Source organism: Calonectris borealis, chromosome Z (assembly GCF_964195595.1).
Source record: "Calonectris borealis chromosome Z, bCalBor7.hap1.2, whole genome shotgun sequence".
Lineage (NCBI taxonomy): Eukaryota > Metazoa > Chordata > Aves > Procellariiformes > Procellariidae > Calonectris > Calonectris borealis.
The window spans coordinates 125,892-142,279 of record NC_134352.1 but is presented as its reverse complement, the minus strand read 5'-3'; the positions used below and the strand labels follow the sequence as shown (position 1 = coordinate 142,279).

General features: G+C 52.8%; 2 protein-coding genes across 8 annotated transcripts; one reads left to right on the top strand and one right to left on the bottom strand.

The window, feature by feature from the left end:
* Positions 1-62: 62 nt before the first annotated feature.
* LOC142075976 (uncharacterized) lies at positions 63-8,254 on the bottom strand. 2 transcript variants are annotated; one of them, XM_075138194.1, is made up of 5 exons: positions 7,753-8,254; positions 5,669-5,830; positions 3,742-3,841; positions 1,077-1,207; positions 63-445 (listed from the first exon to the last, which is right to left on the bottom strand). In XM_075138194.1, the coding sequence occupies exons 1-5, from the start codon at positions 7,801-7,803 to the stop codon at positions 164-166; spliced, it is 726 nt and encodes a 241-aa protein (XP_074994295.1). In that variant the 5' UTR covers positions 7,804-8,254; the 3' UTR covers positions 63-163. The 2 variants fall into 2 exon arrangements, with proteins under 2 accessions (XP_074994295.1, XP_074994294.1); XM_075138193.1 differs by lacking the exon at positions 7,753-8,254 and adding an exon at positions 6,575-7,574.
* A 221-nt stretch (positions 8,255-8,475) lies between these two features.
* On the top strand, positions 8,476-15,600 carry TRMT10B (tRNA methyltransferase 10B). Of its 6 annotated transcripts, XR_012671065.1 has the most exons (9): positions 8,480-8,657; positions 8,816-8,924; positions 9,057-9,181; positions 9,847-9,999; positions 10,772-10,850; positions 11,711-11,778; positions 12,089-12,212; positions 13,259-13,611; positions 13,754-14,752. XR_012671065.1 is itself a non-coding variant. In XM_075138184.1 (8 exons), exons 1-8 carry the CDS (start codon positions 8,508-8,510, stop codon positions 13,363-13,365), a joined length of 990 nt encoding a protein of 329 aa, XP_074994285.1. In that variant the 5' UTR covers positions 8,477-8,507; the 3' UTR covers positions 13,366-15,600. The 6 variants fall into 6 exon arrangements, 5 of the variants coding, with proteins under 5 accessions (XP_074994286.1, XP_074994291.1, XP_074994285.1 ...); XM_075138184.1 differs by having other exon boundaries at positions 8,477-8,657; positions 13,184-15,600; XM_075138189.1 differs by lacking the exon at positions 13,754-14,752 and having other exon boundaries at positions 8,477-8,657; positions 12,726-13,293.
* The last annotated feature ends 788 nt before the right edge of the window (positions 15,601-16,388 follow it).

Genomic DNA, 16,388 nt, shown 5'->3' with positions numbered 1-16,388 from the left:
GGAGTCAGCCCAAACACTGAGGAAAAGGGAAGCCCACTATCCCTCATGGCTACAATCTGGCATTAACTTTTTAACCCCTTTATACATTCAGAAATAAGCCACGCTAGCTTGAGAATTAAGAGCTTGATCAATCTTTCAGATGCGCAGGCATCAGAGAGCCACATCAGGCATGCTCAGCTTCCTCCTTCTCTCCATGGGGCATCCTGCCCATGGTATAGAACTCCTTGTTTGGGCGCAGGTCAATATAATGGGCTATGCGATTAGACATAGCAAAAAAAGCAGAAATCATGCCTATGTCCCAGGCATCTTCACGGTCAAAACCATGCTTCTCTAGCTTCTGGAAATGCTCTTCAGTGATGTTATCAGCTCGACAAACTGCAAGAGCAAACTCCAGCATTGCCAGGTCCCGGTCACCCAGGTCAGCCAGTTTCCAGTTCACAATGACCTGTGAAAAGGCAGATACCAGAGGTAGCACAGATGGACCCAGCAAACAGACTAACTGGCTGACGACCTTCTTTGCTCCTCAAACCAAAGAGGTGGCAGTACATAGGCTCTTACTCAGCACCTGAACCAGACGTCCTGCCTACCATCAGACAACAGGCTCATGTATTTTACCACCCATCTCATCTTGGGCACTGTAGCAGTTTTGCTGAACAGGCTATGGAGGAGTTCTTGAAACAGGACCCAACGATGCCAGGATGGTTCAGCTCCCTGTTGGTAACAAATTACTCCACAGACCAGACATTAGTAGCAAGTTACTGCACAGACCAGACTAAAACAGCAAAGAATGTGGGCAGCAGGATGAATGCTCTGCAGGTCAACCATCGCTCCCTGCATCTTGCTTGGAAGGTGGATAAGGATACACAGACTCCCACCGGCTACTGGTCTGACTGCTCACCAATGCCAAGTATTGACTTAGGGCCCCAGACATTGCTCAAGATTGCTGGGAACCACATAGATCAAACGTTCAAACTATAGGTTAAGGATCAAAACTTCAGGTGAGAAAGCAGACACGTGACAGGGCCGTTCCCACCTCCCAAGGGACCATGCGAAGGAGGTGTTATAACCCGACTGACCTGGTCAGCCAGTGCTGGCTGCTTGGAATATATCCGATGAAGTGCTCCATGTGCAACCACACAGTAGGGACATCTATTCACAACACTTGTAGCCACAATTATGAGCTCTTTGTCTGCCTTGCTGAGTCGCCCTACAGGGACAGCAAAAGATTTGGCACACTTTGCTGTTAAAAATGTCCACCACAGCAAGCATCACTGGGGAAACAGGGAGGGGAAGGCTCCAGGTACAAGCTGCCTGCAGTACAGCCCAGGAGACAGAGCTCCAGAGGGCATTCAGGGAAACACTGCAACCAAAGCTCCTAGATGATAGGACAAGCGGCAACAGTTTTAACTGAAAGACAGTAGGTTTAGTTGGACATAAGGAGAAAATGTTTTACGATGAGAGTGGTGAGACACTGGGACAGGTTGTCCAAAGAAGTTGTGGATGTGCCACCCCTGAGGTGTTCAAGGTTATGTTGAACAGGGCTTTGAGCACCCTGAAAGATGTCTCTGCCCATGGCAGGGGGGGTGTTGAACTAAATGATCTTTAAAGGTCTCTTCCAACCCAAACCATTCTGTGATTCCGTGATCATCCCTGCGAACAATTTACCTGTATAGTTGCTCATGAGGCACCTAATTAGGATGAGGGACATCAGATTTGGTCAACAGGGAAACAACCATTCTACATAACAGGAAAACTCAGAGGAGCAAAATTACTTGCTCACAGAGTAGGAAGCTCGGTTGGTACTTCTCTATGTACGTCTCAGAGGCAAATGGCTACGGAAGGTGTTGTCTGTTCTTCCCCTGATGCTTTATTGCTGCTTTTACAGAAAAGTGCAGTGTTTTAAAACCCGCTAAGCAGGTTTCAGCAAGTAAACATTACTGGCAGCTTTTGAAGGCAAAAAGAAAAAAACAAAAGGAACAATGAGTTACCCTAGGACTGGGGCTTTGAGAACTTCTGGTGACCACCAGACAGACAAACCACAACTTCTACAGACTGTCTAGTCCTGTGACTGCTCTAAAGCAGCCATGGAAAAGAAGGCTGTGCTTTGTTATACTCTGAATCAATCCCAATCATTTTCACTAACAGCTTCACAACAGGACTGTGCACAGGATCTGAGGAACTCACTTGGCTATGTGTCAGCACTCATGCTCTTTGCCTTTTTTAAATAATTAGCAGCAAGTTTTTTTCAAAACTACACTTCACAGGGAAGGCCAGGGTCCCTCTTTGTCCCCACAAAAGCTTTACTGGACTTTGAAAATATTTCCATAAAACCAGTGTCTTCTAAGAGCATGGAAGACACTACTAAAACCTCCTGAGTAAAGAGGATTCAGAAAGGCCTTCTTGTTCTGGTTCAGTGCCAGAAGGTGGCAACACCATGATACTGCAGGAGAGATGCTGAAAAGGGTGGGATCCAAAATAGTCCTACTCTTCAAGTCAAAAAGGAAGCATGGGAATGAGAAGGGAAAACCAGACCCTGATACAGCTAGGGGCACGGCTGCATTGCAGCAGCACAAGCAGAGCAGAAAGCTTCATGCAGAGACTGCATGTACCATGTGGAGAGGCGTAAGGCTGCACTCCTTCCTGCCTCCAGATCTCGCCGACACACTCCTCCCGAGCCCTCATCCCCCATAAGCAGGAGCAGCAGTCTACACGCACCAGCTTATTTTACAAAATCCTGGTTTTACTAATGTACCTTCAGAGAAAAAGCAGTGAGAATAGGCACGTCGGTGCCCTGTACAAGAGGAAGTATGAAGGAGGAACAGGCAGTCCTCAAACTGGGTTTCCTCAAAGGCTGGAAAGCCGTGCAGAGTTCCCTACAGCCCTGCCCAGTGGCGCTGCTGCAGCCAGCCCTCCCTCATCTCCATGCCGGGGCACCCAGAGGTCACCTGCTGCACAGGCGTCCCAGCACGCAGCAAGCGCCTCAGTCCTCTCCCTGCTGCTGCAGGGTACAGACACCCCTGGGTTCAAAGTCCATGGCACAGTGCGTCAAGGCACAGAGGGCACAGCCTCCCTCACACAAATTTTGTGCAACACTCATGGACAGCTCATTGCCAAGAACTGTTGTAAGAAAGAGCTGCAGGCAGGCTCAGCAAGGACCCGCCCATCCCTTGGAGCTGTTTTATGTTGGGCCCTTGGCTGTGACTTCACCTGAGCCATGCTGCTGCTGCGGTTCTTGGCTGTGTAACCCTGCTGGTCTGAAACCTGACTGACCCCCAGGCCTTTCTGGCTTGATCTTGGATCTGCCTTGTCCCCATGGACTTGCCTGGGAAATCTAGGCTCCTGGCTGGTCCTGGTCACTACTGCCAGACCTGCTCGCCTTGCTCCGGTAGTGTGGGGCTGCAGCCTTGCCCATGAAACCACTGCCTCTGCCTGTGCCCTTCCAGCTCACTCGGCTCCCAGCTCATCTTCCCTTAGGCAGCAGCCCGTCCTTTCTTTGTCGTGACACAGAGCACGGTGCAGTGAGGCAGCAGAGCTTGGCTTGAGAGCTGCTTTTTAACCACAAGCTAAAGAGTATGAAGCTGTATGCAATCCGAGCGAAGCCCGAAGCAGCTGCACAGTTTCAGCCTCTGCCAGTTGTTATTATGGTAAGGCAATACATCTGAGGATGTCAGAAATGTAACTTCTAGCAACTTTTCGCATCTACAAAGGGAAGGGCAGTTTTGAGGTGGCTGTATGGTTTACCTGTGTCTTTGTTCATAATGGTGTTGTAATAAGCAAAAAAAGCTCTGAATTCAGCAGGTCGGTGAGACATGGCTTTGAACACATTGGGCAGAAATCCAGTCTGTTCAAGGCAAAAGAAAAACAAGGCAAGAACTGTAACAATACAGAGCACAGAGGGCGACATTAATGCACTAGGCTTAGAGAACAATTTGTTAGTACAGCAGTGCTGGGGAATCTCTGCAGACCCATTCTCTTGCCCTTTGAGCCCATTTATACATATGGCTGAACATGGAATGATGTGATTCTTAATTAGGTGTTGCTGCGGTTTCACAACACGACTGACTGCCCTGCTCCCTTCAGCCACAGTAATGACCAGTCACACCGGCAAGCTCCTTTCTAAACTGAGAGGCTGTCTGCACTTGGTCTCCCTGCACAGATGCTGCTATGCCCATTTGACTATCCTAAACCTCCTGTAACTCTCCTCTTTCCTCCAAGCTTACAGGACACAAGGCAGGGCTGGCCCAATCTGAAGAGCACGCCGTTTGAGTGCCGGCACACAGTGGACGTATATGCTGGCACAACGATGCAGCTCTACTTCTCTCCCAGTTCTGCCCCTGATAACTGCCAATGCCCAGTCAATCTCTGTGATGGCGTGCAGGGCTGCCTTTCCCAGAGAATCACTTGCTGTCTCTCACGTGCAGGAATAGCTGACGCAGCACCCACCTGTGCCCGGGTCACAGCAGTCAGCATTTAGCAGCAGGGGTTCACCCTCAGTGCCTGGCTGCTCACTGCAGTTCTAAACAGTTTGGGTTTGCTGTGACTGTGCTAACTGCCCAGAGGCTCCATCAGCTTACCAGCTGCTGTTCTTCAGGGTGTTTATGGAAAAGGAAAGTAGCCCAGGTGTCACAGATCCCTCTGGCAACCTCCCTCTGCTGCCACACAATTGCCTGTGCCTTCCTCCTGTCTCACCTGTCTGTTTACTGTTAGTTAACCAAGGGGAGGCTCTTCCCTCTTCATCCACAACCCGTTAGTTTACTTAGGAACCTCTGGCAACAGAGGTTGGCAGCACTGTTTGGATATCCAAGTCTGCTAAGTTGATTGGATCCTATATGTAGGTCTTTGCTGACCCTTTCAGTGCACTGACACACAGGGGTTTGCGTCACAGCATGTGACATTTGAGCTGACTCTTCCTCTGTACATCATATTTACCCTCAAGTCTGCTGACTCTTTTCATTATTATGCAAACTATGCCGGGGCCACTGCAATGGTAGCAGAGCACAGATTCAACAGGCTGGCAGGAAGGATAGGGAGGGGTGGACCAGCACTCCCCTCAGAGGAAGCTCTTGGAAAAGAAAAGTCTCCACGGAGTTGTGGCTGGTGGAGTATTTTAGCTGTCAGGAAGGACTGTGTGGCATTCCTCCTCTGCAAGATCAGGGAAGGAAACTCCCGTCTAATTCCCTCTTTTTCCCCTTATACACAGTTCTGCATTAGGCTTACTGTTCTGCCACTCTGTAGCCCATTTAGCTTTGGAGAAAAAAAGTCAAAGCTCAAAAGCAAAAATACCCTCTGAGCCTTTTAATACTGTCATCAAAATAGCTCCTCCCATTTTTTCTTCATTAGAAGTGTTAAATATTGTCTCAAGTAAACACAGATGCTCTCCCACAAAAATAAATACATGTCAGAGTTCCAGCTAACCCCGTGCATGAGAAACCATCTGAAACAACCCACTAGTCTCATGGAACCAGGGAGACTTAAAATCCTGCCAACACACTGCAGGATTTCCAGTAAAATCTCCATCCTGTAGACTGGAAGGAGCTTTGCAAGCGCTGCTCACGTTTCCTATCAGGTTTGCATTAGACCTAACTGGACCAGAACTGCCAGTTCTGGTATATGACCTACTTGGACTTTGGACTCCTTCCACTGACAGAGTTTTGCAGCAGAACTCTACCTTCATTTCTACTTCCTCCATGAGCTCCACAATGTCATATGGCATGTCCTTCTTATTGGGTATCGGGTACCGCCCAACAGGTCTTGCAGCGTTCTCTTCCTTAGTGCTGTACGCCACCCGGGGCTGCCTCCGGAGTCCCCCTGAGGCTAGGAGAGGCAGAAGCTGGGGAGAAAGAAGGGAGGAAAGTGTGTTATTTGGAAGGACACGTATCATCTCGGCAGCCTGGGGAGGGAGGACTTTTCATCAGCTACTCCTGCTTTTCTGACAGGACTCAGGGGCATCTGTCACTGTAAGCCACTCGCTGTTCCATTAGCAGGGCAGTCAGTGCTCTGGGAAAGAAAACCCAAGTTCCATTCCTGGCTGCAGCCCTAAGCTGCTGTGTGGGCATCTGGCAAGCATTACCTCCCCTTGCCCCGCTCCCATGCACCATCTCAGCTGCAAGCCACAACTGCTGCTCCTTACAGTCCTCACCAGCCATGGATCAGCCCATCTGCACCAATGCTGGACCTGCAGCATCTCCCAAGCTTAAAAGGTGTTTCCCGCCAATCTGCACACAGTAACATCACACAGACATCCAGCAGTGTGGGTCTAACAGATCTCCTTCAACAAAGGAGCACAAAGAATAAATTCTTGGCCTTTTTTTTCTGCCAATCGGCCTTCATCCAGGCAAAGCCACCCTCCCTCCTGCAGAACAATCACTGGCACCAGAATCAGGCCTTCTGGAGGCCTGAAGCAGACATCATTATGCCGGAACCACTGGAAAGGGTTTGGTACTGACAAGACTGTATCACCCTTTGTAATGCTCCATTAGTGCAAGAAGTTGTGGTCTTGCAGCGTCTAGGCTATAAGCCTTGTTAGCTCTTCAGCTGTGTCGCAAAGAACATTACAAAAGCAGCTGCATCTTACACACGAGAGGGCTGGGCCGCAGCGTGGGGTGACATGGTGTTGGGCAGTCAGTGCAGGTGTGGGAGCAGAGCCTGGGTGTCCCGGCATCCTGCTCAGAGTGCGCCTTGTGCATTTTCCCAGCTCTCCGGTACGCACCACAACAGTTCTGAATGTTCCCAGAAACATGATCCCCAGTCACCCCCACCACTGCATGGTGTCCCCCAAAATTTTGGGGTGAAAACCAAAAAATTTTTTGTTGGATCACACATTCTCAGAGTGTTGTTGCTTGGCATATACTTGAGTTCTGGCCTGAAACGCCAACACAACTATGCAGCATAAATAAGTAACAATGATAACCAGGGCAGAAACACATCAGCTTGCTGCTATGAGGAAGGAAGATGTACAGCTGTACATGCCATACCACAGCGTATCCAGGTACCACCTACAAAAATGATGACAAAAACACTAAAGCAAGTATAAACAGGAAAACCATCTCAGAAATGAAACTTATGGGGGTAAGTGCAAAAATACTGGGGTGCAACATGTAGCTTTAGGGCCATTGAAAGCAAGGATTCCCATCATGTAAAGGTCAGCTGCGCCCCCGGTTCAAAACCGGAGCAAACCTGTATACATCAATACAAAGGTCTGGTGGGTTTTTCTCTCTATCACTAGAAGAAAAAGTGTTAGGGACCAGAGGACGCAGCGTGTGTGACACGAAGCAGCAGCTTCAGGATGGACGGTGTGCACGTGCCTGACAGATTCACTCTCCGTTTGCGATGGCGTGTGATGCCCCGAGTGAAAAGGAGAAACCGTCAAGGGGTAGAAGCCGGTGGCCTCGATGAGACCCTACTGCTCCGTGGAGGCCACAGCCGGCGTGGCCAGCAAGCCTGTTCCGCTCCACCGCTTTTCCCGCGGAGGGGCCGGCCGGACGCCGCCGCCGGGGGCGAGTCCCTCAGCAGGCACCGAGGCCAGGCCCCGTCCCGGGGTGCTCGGGGGCGCGCTCGGCAGTTGGTCGGGGCAGGAGCCGGCAGCCCCCGGGCGATGGCCGCCCCCGCCCGCCGCGTTCGGCCCGGAGCCGCCCCCACCGCGCCGCGCCGGCCCTGCCGTCGCCCGCTGCCCCGGCTCCGCGGGGCGGCTCCTCCCGTCTGGAGCGCCCTCCACTTCCCCCTGGCGGGGCCCCGGACGGAGCGCCTACTCACGGGCGGGCGGGGGGCGCGCAGCCACGGGCCGCGCAGCAGGCAGCCGCTCATGGCCCGTCCTTCCTTCGCGAGACGCCGGGCAGGGGCGGCAGGGCCGGCGCAGGCTGGCTGGGCACGGCCTCCCCCCGCCGCAGCAACAGCCGGCTGCCAAGCCCGCAGCCCGGCACGGTGCACTCAACGCTGGGAAACCGCCACGGCGCTGAGACGCCCCCGGGGAGTCTGAGGGTCCGCAAGCAGGCGGAGGAGCGGGAGAGCCGCCCGCCGAAGCGCCCGCACCCTCCGCCCCTCTGCGCCACTTCCGCGGCGAGAAGCCGTTGGGCCGCCCACGCCACCGCGAGATGGTTCTTCCGCTCGTGGTGCGGCGCACTCCGCGGGCGGCAGCCGACGGCGCGGCTCTGCCCCTGCCTTCTCGCTCCGCGGCTCCCCGCCAGCCGTGCCAAGGGCTGGCCCACGCTCCCCAGGAACCGCGCGGACCTGCTGCATCCTTCCGCGGAGCGCAGGCGCAGGAGCGTGCCCGAGGTACTCAGCAGCACACCTCGGTCTCTCCCCCGCCCTCAGCTCCTTCGCCCAACCACAGGACCGCCCAGCCTCCCGCCACTCTCCAACCCGGCGCGCTCGCCGCGCCGCCGAGGACACCCGCCCCAGGTTCCGCCGCCCCGCCCCTTCCGTGCCAGGCCCCGCCCCAGGTCGGCCCCTGCCCGCCCTGGGTCCGCCCCCGCCCCGCCTAGCCCCACCCCGTAGGGAACGCGGCGCCGATGGCGGGCTGCGGCGCTTGTGGCGGCTGCCCGTCGGCGGAATCTGAGGAGGAGGCGGCGGTAGCCTGTGAGGCCCTCCGTCTGCTGCGGATCGAGCCCTTGGCCGTCGGCCCTGGCGCAGGGCGGGCGGGCGGCACGGCGCGGTGCTCGGTAGGGGCCACGCGGCGGGGAGGGGGGCACTGCGGGGGGCGGCCGGGCCGGGCCGGGCCGGGCCGGGCCGGGCCGGGCTCAGGTCCGCCGCTGGCGGAGCCGCCCCGCGGGCTTGGCGGCAGGAGGCCCGCAGGGCTGAGGCCCCGCTGCTCCCACAGAGGAACGTGCTGCGGAAGCGGAGGCGCTGGGAACGGGTCCTGGCGGCGAAAAGGAGGAAGCGGCGGCAGGAGCGGGAGAGGAGCAGGGCCCGGCGGGCCGAGGGCCCAGGTGAGGGGCGGGGCGGCGCGGAGCGGCCCCGCCGAGGGGCTCCTGGCCGGGGGCGGGGGCCCGGCCGTGGGCGGGCGAGGCCCTGCGGCCCCGCCGGGGCGTGGGCTGCCCTCTCTTTGCTCTGCCTCCCAGGGGCTGCCAGCCGGGACGGCAGGAGGGCCCCGGCCGCTCTCGCGAAGGAACGCCTTCTGGAGGCCAGGGCGTCGGGGCCCCGACTCTGCGTGGACCTCGGCGTGGCCGACCGCATGACACAGAAGGTACGGGGCCCCTGCCTGCTACGCCCTTCTGCGGCAGTGCTGCCGCTGCCTGCCCGCGCAGTCCCTTTCCGTGGTCTGCAAGCTTCTCGGAGACCCTGGGGACGTGCGCCATTGTAGCCTCGCCATGGCCCGATGTCTGCTCTTCTCATCCATCAGTCCCTCTCTGCTTCTGCTCTGGAAAGTGTCCAGCCTTGTGCTGTCTCTGGAAGGTGCTGTTTGCAGGGAGGGAGCAGAGGGCAGCCCTCTGAAACAGGGCTGAGGGAGAGGAGGTGGTTGGGGTAGGTCACTGGTTTGTTCTAGCTGTGCTGAGAAACTCTAAGAAACCCTCCAGCTCAGCTAGAGCCGGGATGTGTGAGGGGTGCACACACAGCAGCTCTCCTGAGCTCAGCCTCTGGGGAGATGCTAGCCCCTCCGGTCTCTGCCTGTCCCTCCACCCCTGGGTCTACCCATGGCTGCCTGGTTGCACTGGCTGGCTGCACACCCAGCTCACTGGCTTTCCTTGAGACCCAGAGGTAGCTGAGCTGTGCTCCCCAGGAGCAGCCTTTCCAGAGCCTCAGCAACCAGCCGGTGACATGGGCGCGATGGATGTCTGCAGGCCCTGAATGGAGCCATGTTACCCCCTGCCCCTAGACTTGTGGGTCACTGTGCTTGTTATTTGTTGGAAGGAAACAAGCCGCCTCGCCTCCCAGATCAGGAGACTCTACGGGGCAAACAGGCGTGCCAAGAAGCCATTTTGGCTCTGTCTGACGGAGTTTGTGGTGGGCTCGTTGATCTATGAGGAGTGTTTTCGCATGAACGACGGCTTCTCCAATTATTTGGTAAGGGTCTCTGACCACAGTGCTTTCAAGGCTCGTAGCACCCTGTGGCCACAGTGCTGGCCCTCAGTGTTGACCCAAGACAGGCTGAGGTGGGCTCAGATGGTGGGAATGCAGTTCAGTGGCAGTGGTTAAGGTCAGATCTTCTTGCCCTTTGGCAGGAGACAAGAACTGACAGATAATGGGGTGATGTGCAAGGCCTTCTGGTTAGAGCTTATGTCCTTCCTGCCTGCAGGAGGAGAATTCCTTCTTGAGATGCTATTTCTGCAAAGAGACCTGTGATATTGGGGAGAGGCAGACACATAAGCTTGGTCAGGCTTTGGGCAGGTCACTCATTCCTGTCCTGAGTTTTTGTACCGAGCTTGTTCTGACTTGAGCACGAGACCCACACATACAGGTTATGGCAGTGACATTGAGCCATATGTGGGGCTGCACCTGGTAACAGTGAGGGGAGAAAACCACCTCAAGTGGAGATTCCTGAATCTCTCAAGAATTAGAATCCCATTTAAAATTACGCAATTATTGCTGATCTCCGTTCCTCAAACCATGTCTAGGGATTTTGATGAGAAGATTTTAATGGATTTTGAGATATGTATTGTTCAGTGCCCATATAGAAACATTCTCCAAATTAAAAAAAACCTACTCTATCTGTAGGAGTTTAAACAACTAAGGCAGTGTCGGTTCTGGTATGTTTCTGTGTCTGAGAGTGGGTTTTGCTCTGGCAGATGGAGTTTGGGCTAATGGGTTTCTTCTCTTCCTGTCTTCCATTTTTCAGATGGATACAACTCAAGAAAGTTACCTAGACCTGTTTCCTTTAGATGCAATTGTTTATCTCACTCCTGACTCTGAGAATGGTAAATATTTTACTTGCTTTAGGCACAGGGGAACTAGGGCAAAAGGTTGATTTTTAAGCTTTTCTTTTTGAGACTATTTCATACTTCACGTGATTCAATTCCAAGCATTCACGGTCTCAAATTGCATGAGATATACGGTGTACTTAGGTCTGATGCTAAACCTATTCATATCTCAGTCTGTTTTGACAGGGAATGAGGTTTCGAGTCAGGGCTGTGAGTGATCTGCAGCAGATTTAACTTAAAACCTGTGTGTAGACCCCCTGCAGTTTGTAATACTACAAAGTGGCAAAGTGGAGATGCTGTGGCAGTTTTGAATACAGTCTAAATTACATCTTTTTCTGACATAATGCAGGAGCTACAATGTTCCTTTTATTGCTTAATTTGCTGCTGTGTTTATTTTCTCCTCTTCCTCCATTTCTAACCAGCCACGTGTTCCTGGGGACATACATCCCTTTCTTGTTTTATGCAAGTGCCTTACTCTAATAAAGAATCTGGTAAGGGTGGGGGAAGGTTTTAGTAGGTGACCTTGACAGTGGGGAGGCATCTGCGGAGCAGATTGGGATCAGACTGACAAGATCAGCCTCAGCCCAGAACAAACAACGGTTAAAGGGAGCAATGTATGGTATCTCTGGCCCTCCATCCTTTCAGCCTACATCCAGTCTTCCCCTTTCAGTCTGCCTGTGGGTTCAGGCAGACACTTCTGTCTCTGAAGCCTCAGCCTCCTTCACAGTCTGAGGCTCCAGGGTGAAGGTTAACTCTGGCCACAGCTTTCTCATGGAAGTGGTGTCTTGCTTGAGGAATGGTGTAGTGCAGGATTTTACTGTTGTATGGTGGTGAGCAAGTGCTTATCTTGTTTCTAGTCCTTGAAGATATTGATCGAAATAAAGTGTACGTCCTCGGAGGCCTGGTGGATGAAAGTATTCACAAGGTGGGTAGTAGCCTGTCAGAACCTGAAGGTGCTGGCTGCCCCATTCTTTCATGAGAGCAGAGTCATCCCGTTGGTGGCACCCAGTACTGCTGCTGCCTCAATTTGAGACCTCACTATTGTGCCACCATCTGCTTTTTCCTCAAGGTCCTGCCTGGATCCAGCACCAGGCTGAGAGAGACTGCAGCAGTCTCAGTGAAATGAGCCCCAGGACAGTTCTCAGCTTCGTAGCATCTTGTACCCAAAATGACGTGCATGCTATGCATGTGCAAGTTTGTGCACATTGGGCACCTTGTTCTTGTTTCCCTTGCAGAAGCTGACTCTGCAAAGGGCACAAGAGCAGTCCGTGCAAACAGCCCGCCTCCCCATTCGCGAGTACATGGTGAAAACTGTTAACACCAAGAACTACCGCTCGGAGACACTGGCAATTAATCAAGGTGAGAGGCTGAGCCATGTCATAACACTTGCCTGGGCTGGAGGTGGCGTGGGGAGGCTATCAAGCAGCAGTTTTCAAAATGGAGGCCCGGTGCTGAGTAATGGGGGAAACACTGGGAGCAGAGGTTTCTCTTACTATGTTTTATGCCTGCTGTCCCCAATTTAAGGTCTTGTTTGCTTGTCTGCATCAGCCCGTTTGCGGAGGAGCAGGACATGCATCACTCTTGCTTTGCACAAAGCAGTGAACAGTTAGTGTGGGGAGATGTGAGAAGGCTGCTGTTGCTAGAAATCACACAAGGTCCCAGGCAAAAGAGGACAGAAGTTGTGAGGCCTGTGTTAGGCTCAATCGAGGCAAGGCTCACAACACCAGGGTGGGGTGTTTGTGTGCTGTACCATTGTGATGGCCCCATGTCATGACCATGGGCTGGGCCACCTGGTACATCAGTGGATGTGCCTATGCTCCTCCACCTCTGCGGGCAGTCTGTGTGTTTGTAATGTGGACATCTCTCTGCTAGGCACTACGGAGGGGCTCATGTCCTAGGCCAGCTCTAGTAACTTCTTATCTCTGGCATGAGGACTTGTTGCCATCTCTGTCAGCACAAGGCAGAGGAGATGGTCGTGGGCTCTGCAGAGCAGCAAGCCTAGCTGCTGGAGACCACTGTGTCCCAAGGGAGCCCTGATGCAGAGACACAGCATCTGAGAAGCAATGGTGGAAGCACAGTAGGTATGACCCACCACGGGTGTACTGTCATCAGCAGCACAGATGGGTCAAAATGGTGACTGGGGGTACCTTGCTTTAGTTAATACTCTGTTTTTCCTAGCCAGAGCTCCCCAAAGTCATCTTCAAAATAGTTGTCTGCTCCTAGATGAGCTGCCTCAAACACTTGCTCATCAGATTTCAAATGAGAACGAATGCAAACCCCATGCTAACCTTCTCTGGCATCAGCTATTACCATTTTCTGATGTTTTGCAGCCAGTGGGGTGTGTATTACAGAGCTTGCTATTGATACCGGTATCACAGCATGGTACATCTCTCTGTTCCTGACAGTCTTTGATGTCTTATCAACTTACTATGATACCCGAAGCTGGCCAGCAGCCTTGAAAGCTGGAGTTTCTTCTGGAAAAGGCTATGTGCTACCAGATGCAGTGAAATAAGTGGAAATACCAAAGCATGACAATGCACAAGAAAACTCTTTATTTTGTGATATTAAGGAGCTGTGCAGACAAGAGACGCAAACTCCAAATTTCAAGCAGAGGCACCAGCATGAATGTGCATAGAGAAAACAGCTCTGCCTGAATCTTGTTTAAGGACCTTGTCGAGAGTGATACATTCTACCTCAGCAGTACAATGCTGGAACTTACTTTTCCCCTTGAATAGAAAACAAAAGCCAATGGGATCAGGTAAAAACTGACAGGAATTCAGTTTTGCTTCTTTGCAGATGCTTGTTAAGAGTGTTTCTGACTCTTGCATCTACACTTGTTCTGGGACAGGGAGGAGAGCTTTAAGGTGTTTCTTTCATCTTCTTTCATCTTGATTAAACAGTAAGTAAAGTGAAGTTAGAATTGCAAAGCTCACTGGCGACGAAAATTCCTTCCCGTGGAAAAGGACAGTGCTGTTCCAATTGGGGAACACAAAATGGGAAGTGATTCCCCAGTGGAGAAATGGTTCCCAGGTACACCACGTCCTAACAACTTTAAACCAATTGAATTGAAGACTTGGTGAGTTGTTGAAGCCTATAGCTAATCCTATGCATCTAATCTAAAATAAAATGTTTACTCTTAAACTCCCATTGCATCCTTACAATTACTGATGCATGCATGGTACATCATAACACACTGTCACTAACCCTGACGTTCCTCCTGGAAAGGTACTTGGGATTTGATTATGCTCTGTGCAAAGAGCAGTGACATATTCCACGGCTGCAGCAGAAAGCATTTTTGATGGATCTAAGTCAATATGTTACCTCAGCCATTGTTGCTAAAAAAACCCAAAACAAAAAAACCTCATGGTCAGTGACTATGTCTAAGTACCAGTGGAAGGACTTGAAGGTCTTCTGAGGTAAATTACTATCTTGTATGCTTATGTGTTTTCATTTCTCTTTCACATCAAGAGCTTTTTTACACCACCTGGAATTCAGTGCCCATGAGACAGTGTCAGTAGGGCGTTCTGCCACAGAAGCTGTTGGTGGATACAGGGTATTGCTCCCCACATAGGCTGAATTTGTGTTTGCCAGTGCCTGTTGCTTTGCTGTGCCCTGTGGGCTCTTTTGGTGTCCCATGGGCTCTTCCAGTTCTTACTCTTCACCTCCCCCTATTCATCAGCTGTTGATGTGTAGCTAGAAGTCTGCATTTGGGCTTCAGTGTAAGAGACTAACTTTCTAATTGAGTCCCCGAGTTTGCTAGGCAGCAGCATATAGAATCATAGAATAGAATCATACAGGTTGGAAAAGACCTCTAAGATCATCGTGTCCAACCGTCAACCCAACACACCATGCCCATTACACCATGTCCCTAAGGGCCTCATCTACACGTCTTTTAAATACCTCCAGGGATGGTGACTCAACCACTTCCCTGGGCAGCCTGTTCCAAGGCCTGACCACTCTTTCAGTAAAGAAATTTCTCCTAATGTTCAATCTAAACCTCCCTTGGTGCAACTTGAGGCCATTTCCTCTTGTCCTATCGCTAGTTACTTGGCAGAAGAGACCAACACCCACCTCGCTACAACCTCCTTTCAGGTAGTTGTAGAGCGCGATGAGGTCTCCCCTCAGCCTCCTCCAGACTAAACAACCCGTTCCCTCAGCCGCTCCTCATAAGGCTTGTGCTCCAGGCTCTTCACCAGCTTCGTTGCCCTCCTCTGGACACGCTCCAGCACCTCCATGTCCTTCTTGTAGTGAGGGGCCCAAAACTGAACACAGGATTCGAGGTGCGGCCTCACCAGTGCCGAGTACAGGGGCACGATCACCTCCCTACTCCTGCTGGCCACACTAGTTCTGATACAGGCCAGGATGCCGTTGGCCTTCTTGGCCACCTGAGCACACTGCCGGCTCATGTTCAGCCGGCTGTCAATCGGCACCCCCAGGTCCTTTTCCTCTGGGCAGCTTTCCAGCCACTCTTCCCCAAGCCTGTAGCGTTGCCTGGGGTTGTTGTGGCCGAAGTGCAGGACCCGGTACTTGGCCTTGTTGAACCTCATACATTGGCCTCAGCCCATCGATCCAGCCTGTCCAGGTCCCTCTGCAGAGCCTTCCTACCCTCGAGCAGATCAACACTCCAGCCCAACTTGGTGTCATCTGCAAACTTACTGAGGGAGCCCTCGTCCAGATCATTGATAAAGATATTGAACAAGACCGGCCCCAGTACTGAGCCCTGGGGAACACCGCTCGTGACCGGCCGCCAACTGCATTTAACTCCGTTGACCACAAGTCTCTGGGCTCGGCCGTCCAGCCAGTTTTTTACCCAGCGAAGAGTGTACCTGTCTAGGCCGTGAGCCGCCAGCTTCTCTAGGAGAATGCTGTGGGAGACAGTGTCAAAGGCTTTACTGAAGTCCAAGTAGACCACATCCACTGCCTTTCCCTCATCCACTAGGCGGGTCACCTGGTCATAGAAGGAGATCAGGTTGGTCAAGCAGGACCTGCCTTCCATGAACCCGTGCTGGCTGGGCCTGATCCCCTGGTTGTCCCAGACATGGCTCGTGAGCACCCTCAAAACCAACCACTCCATGATCTTCCCCAGCACCGAGGTCAGGCTGACTGTCTGTATTCCCCAGATCCTCCCGCTGGCCCTTCTTGTAGATGGGAGTCACATTGGCGAGCCTCCAGTCGTCCGGGACCTCCCCAGTTAACCAGGACTGCTGGTAAATGATGGAGAGTGGCTTGGCAAGCTCCTCCGCCAGCTCCCTCAGTACCCTCGGGTGGATCCCATCCGGCCCCATAGACTTGTGAACGTCCAGGTGGCATAGCAGGTCATTAACTTCATCCTCTTGAATTATGGGGGGTTTATCCTGCTCGTCGTCCTTGTCTTCCAGCTCAGGGGGCTGAGTACCCTGAGGATAACCACTCTGACTACTAAAGTGCTAATCCAAACCACCTGGCAGTGCTACCTTCCCCAGTGGCTGAAGGTACTTTGGCCACCCCGTCCCTGTGAGACCAGGAAAGCAGACTGCCCTTGGTTAGCTAGCTTGC

What these genes read in the sequence shown, in the direction of transcription:
- LOC142075976 (XM_075138193.1), bottom strand. Translation starts at nt 6,739, where the DNA reads ATGTTTCTGGGAACATTCAGAACTGTTGTGGTGCGTACCGGAGAGCTG. An exon ending in TGGAGGAAGTAGAAATGAAG is followed by an intron (nt 3,842 to 5,668) that starts GTAGAGTTCTGC and finishes TGCCTTGAACAG; the next exon opens with ACTGGATTTCTGCCCAATGT. An exon ending in AGCCAGCACTGGCTGACCAG is followed by an intron (nt 446 to 1,076) that starts GTCAGTCGGGTT and finishes GCCTTTTCACAG; the next exon opens with GTCATTGTGAACTGGAAACT.
- TRMT10B (XM_075138184.1), top strand. Translation starts at nt 8,508, where the DNA reads ATGGCGGGCTGCGGCGCTTGTGGCGGCTGCCCGTCGGCGGAATCTGAG. An exon ending in CACTCCTGACTCTGAGAATG is followed by an intron (nt 10,851 to 11,710) that starts GTAAATATTTTA and finishes TCTTGTTTCTAG; the next exon opens with TCCTTGAAGATATTGATCGA. An exon ending in TGGATGAAAGTATTCACAAG is followed by an intron (nt 11,779 to 12,088) that starts GTGGGTAGTAGC and finishes TTTCCCTTGCAG; the next exon opens with AAGCTGACTCTGCAAAGGGC.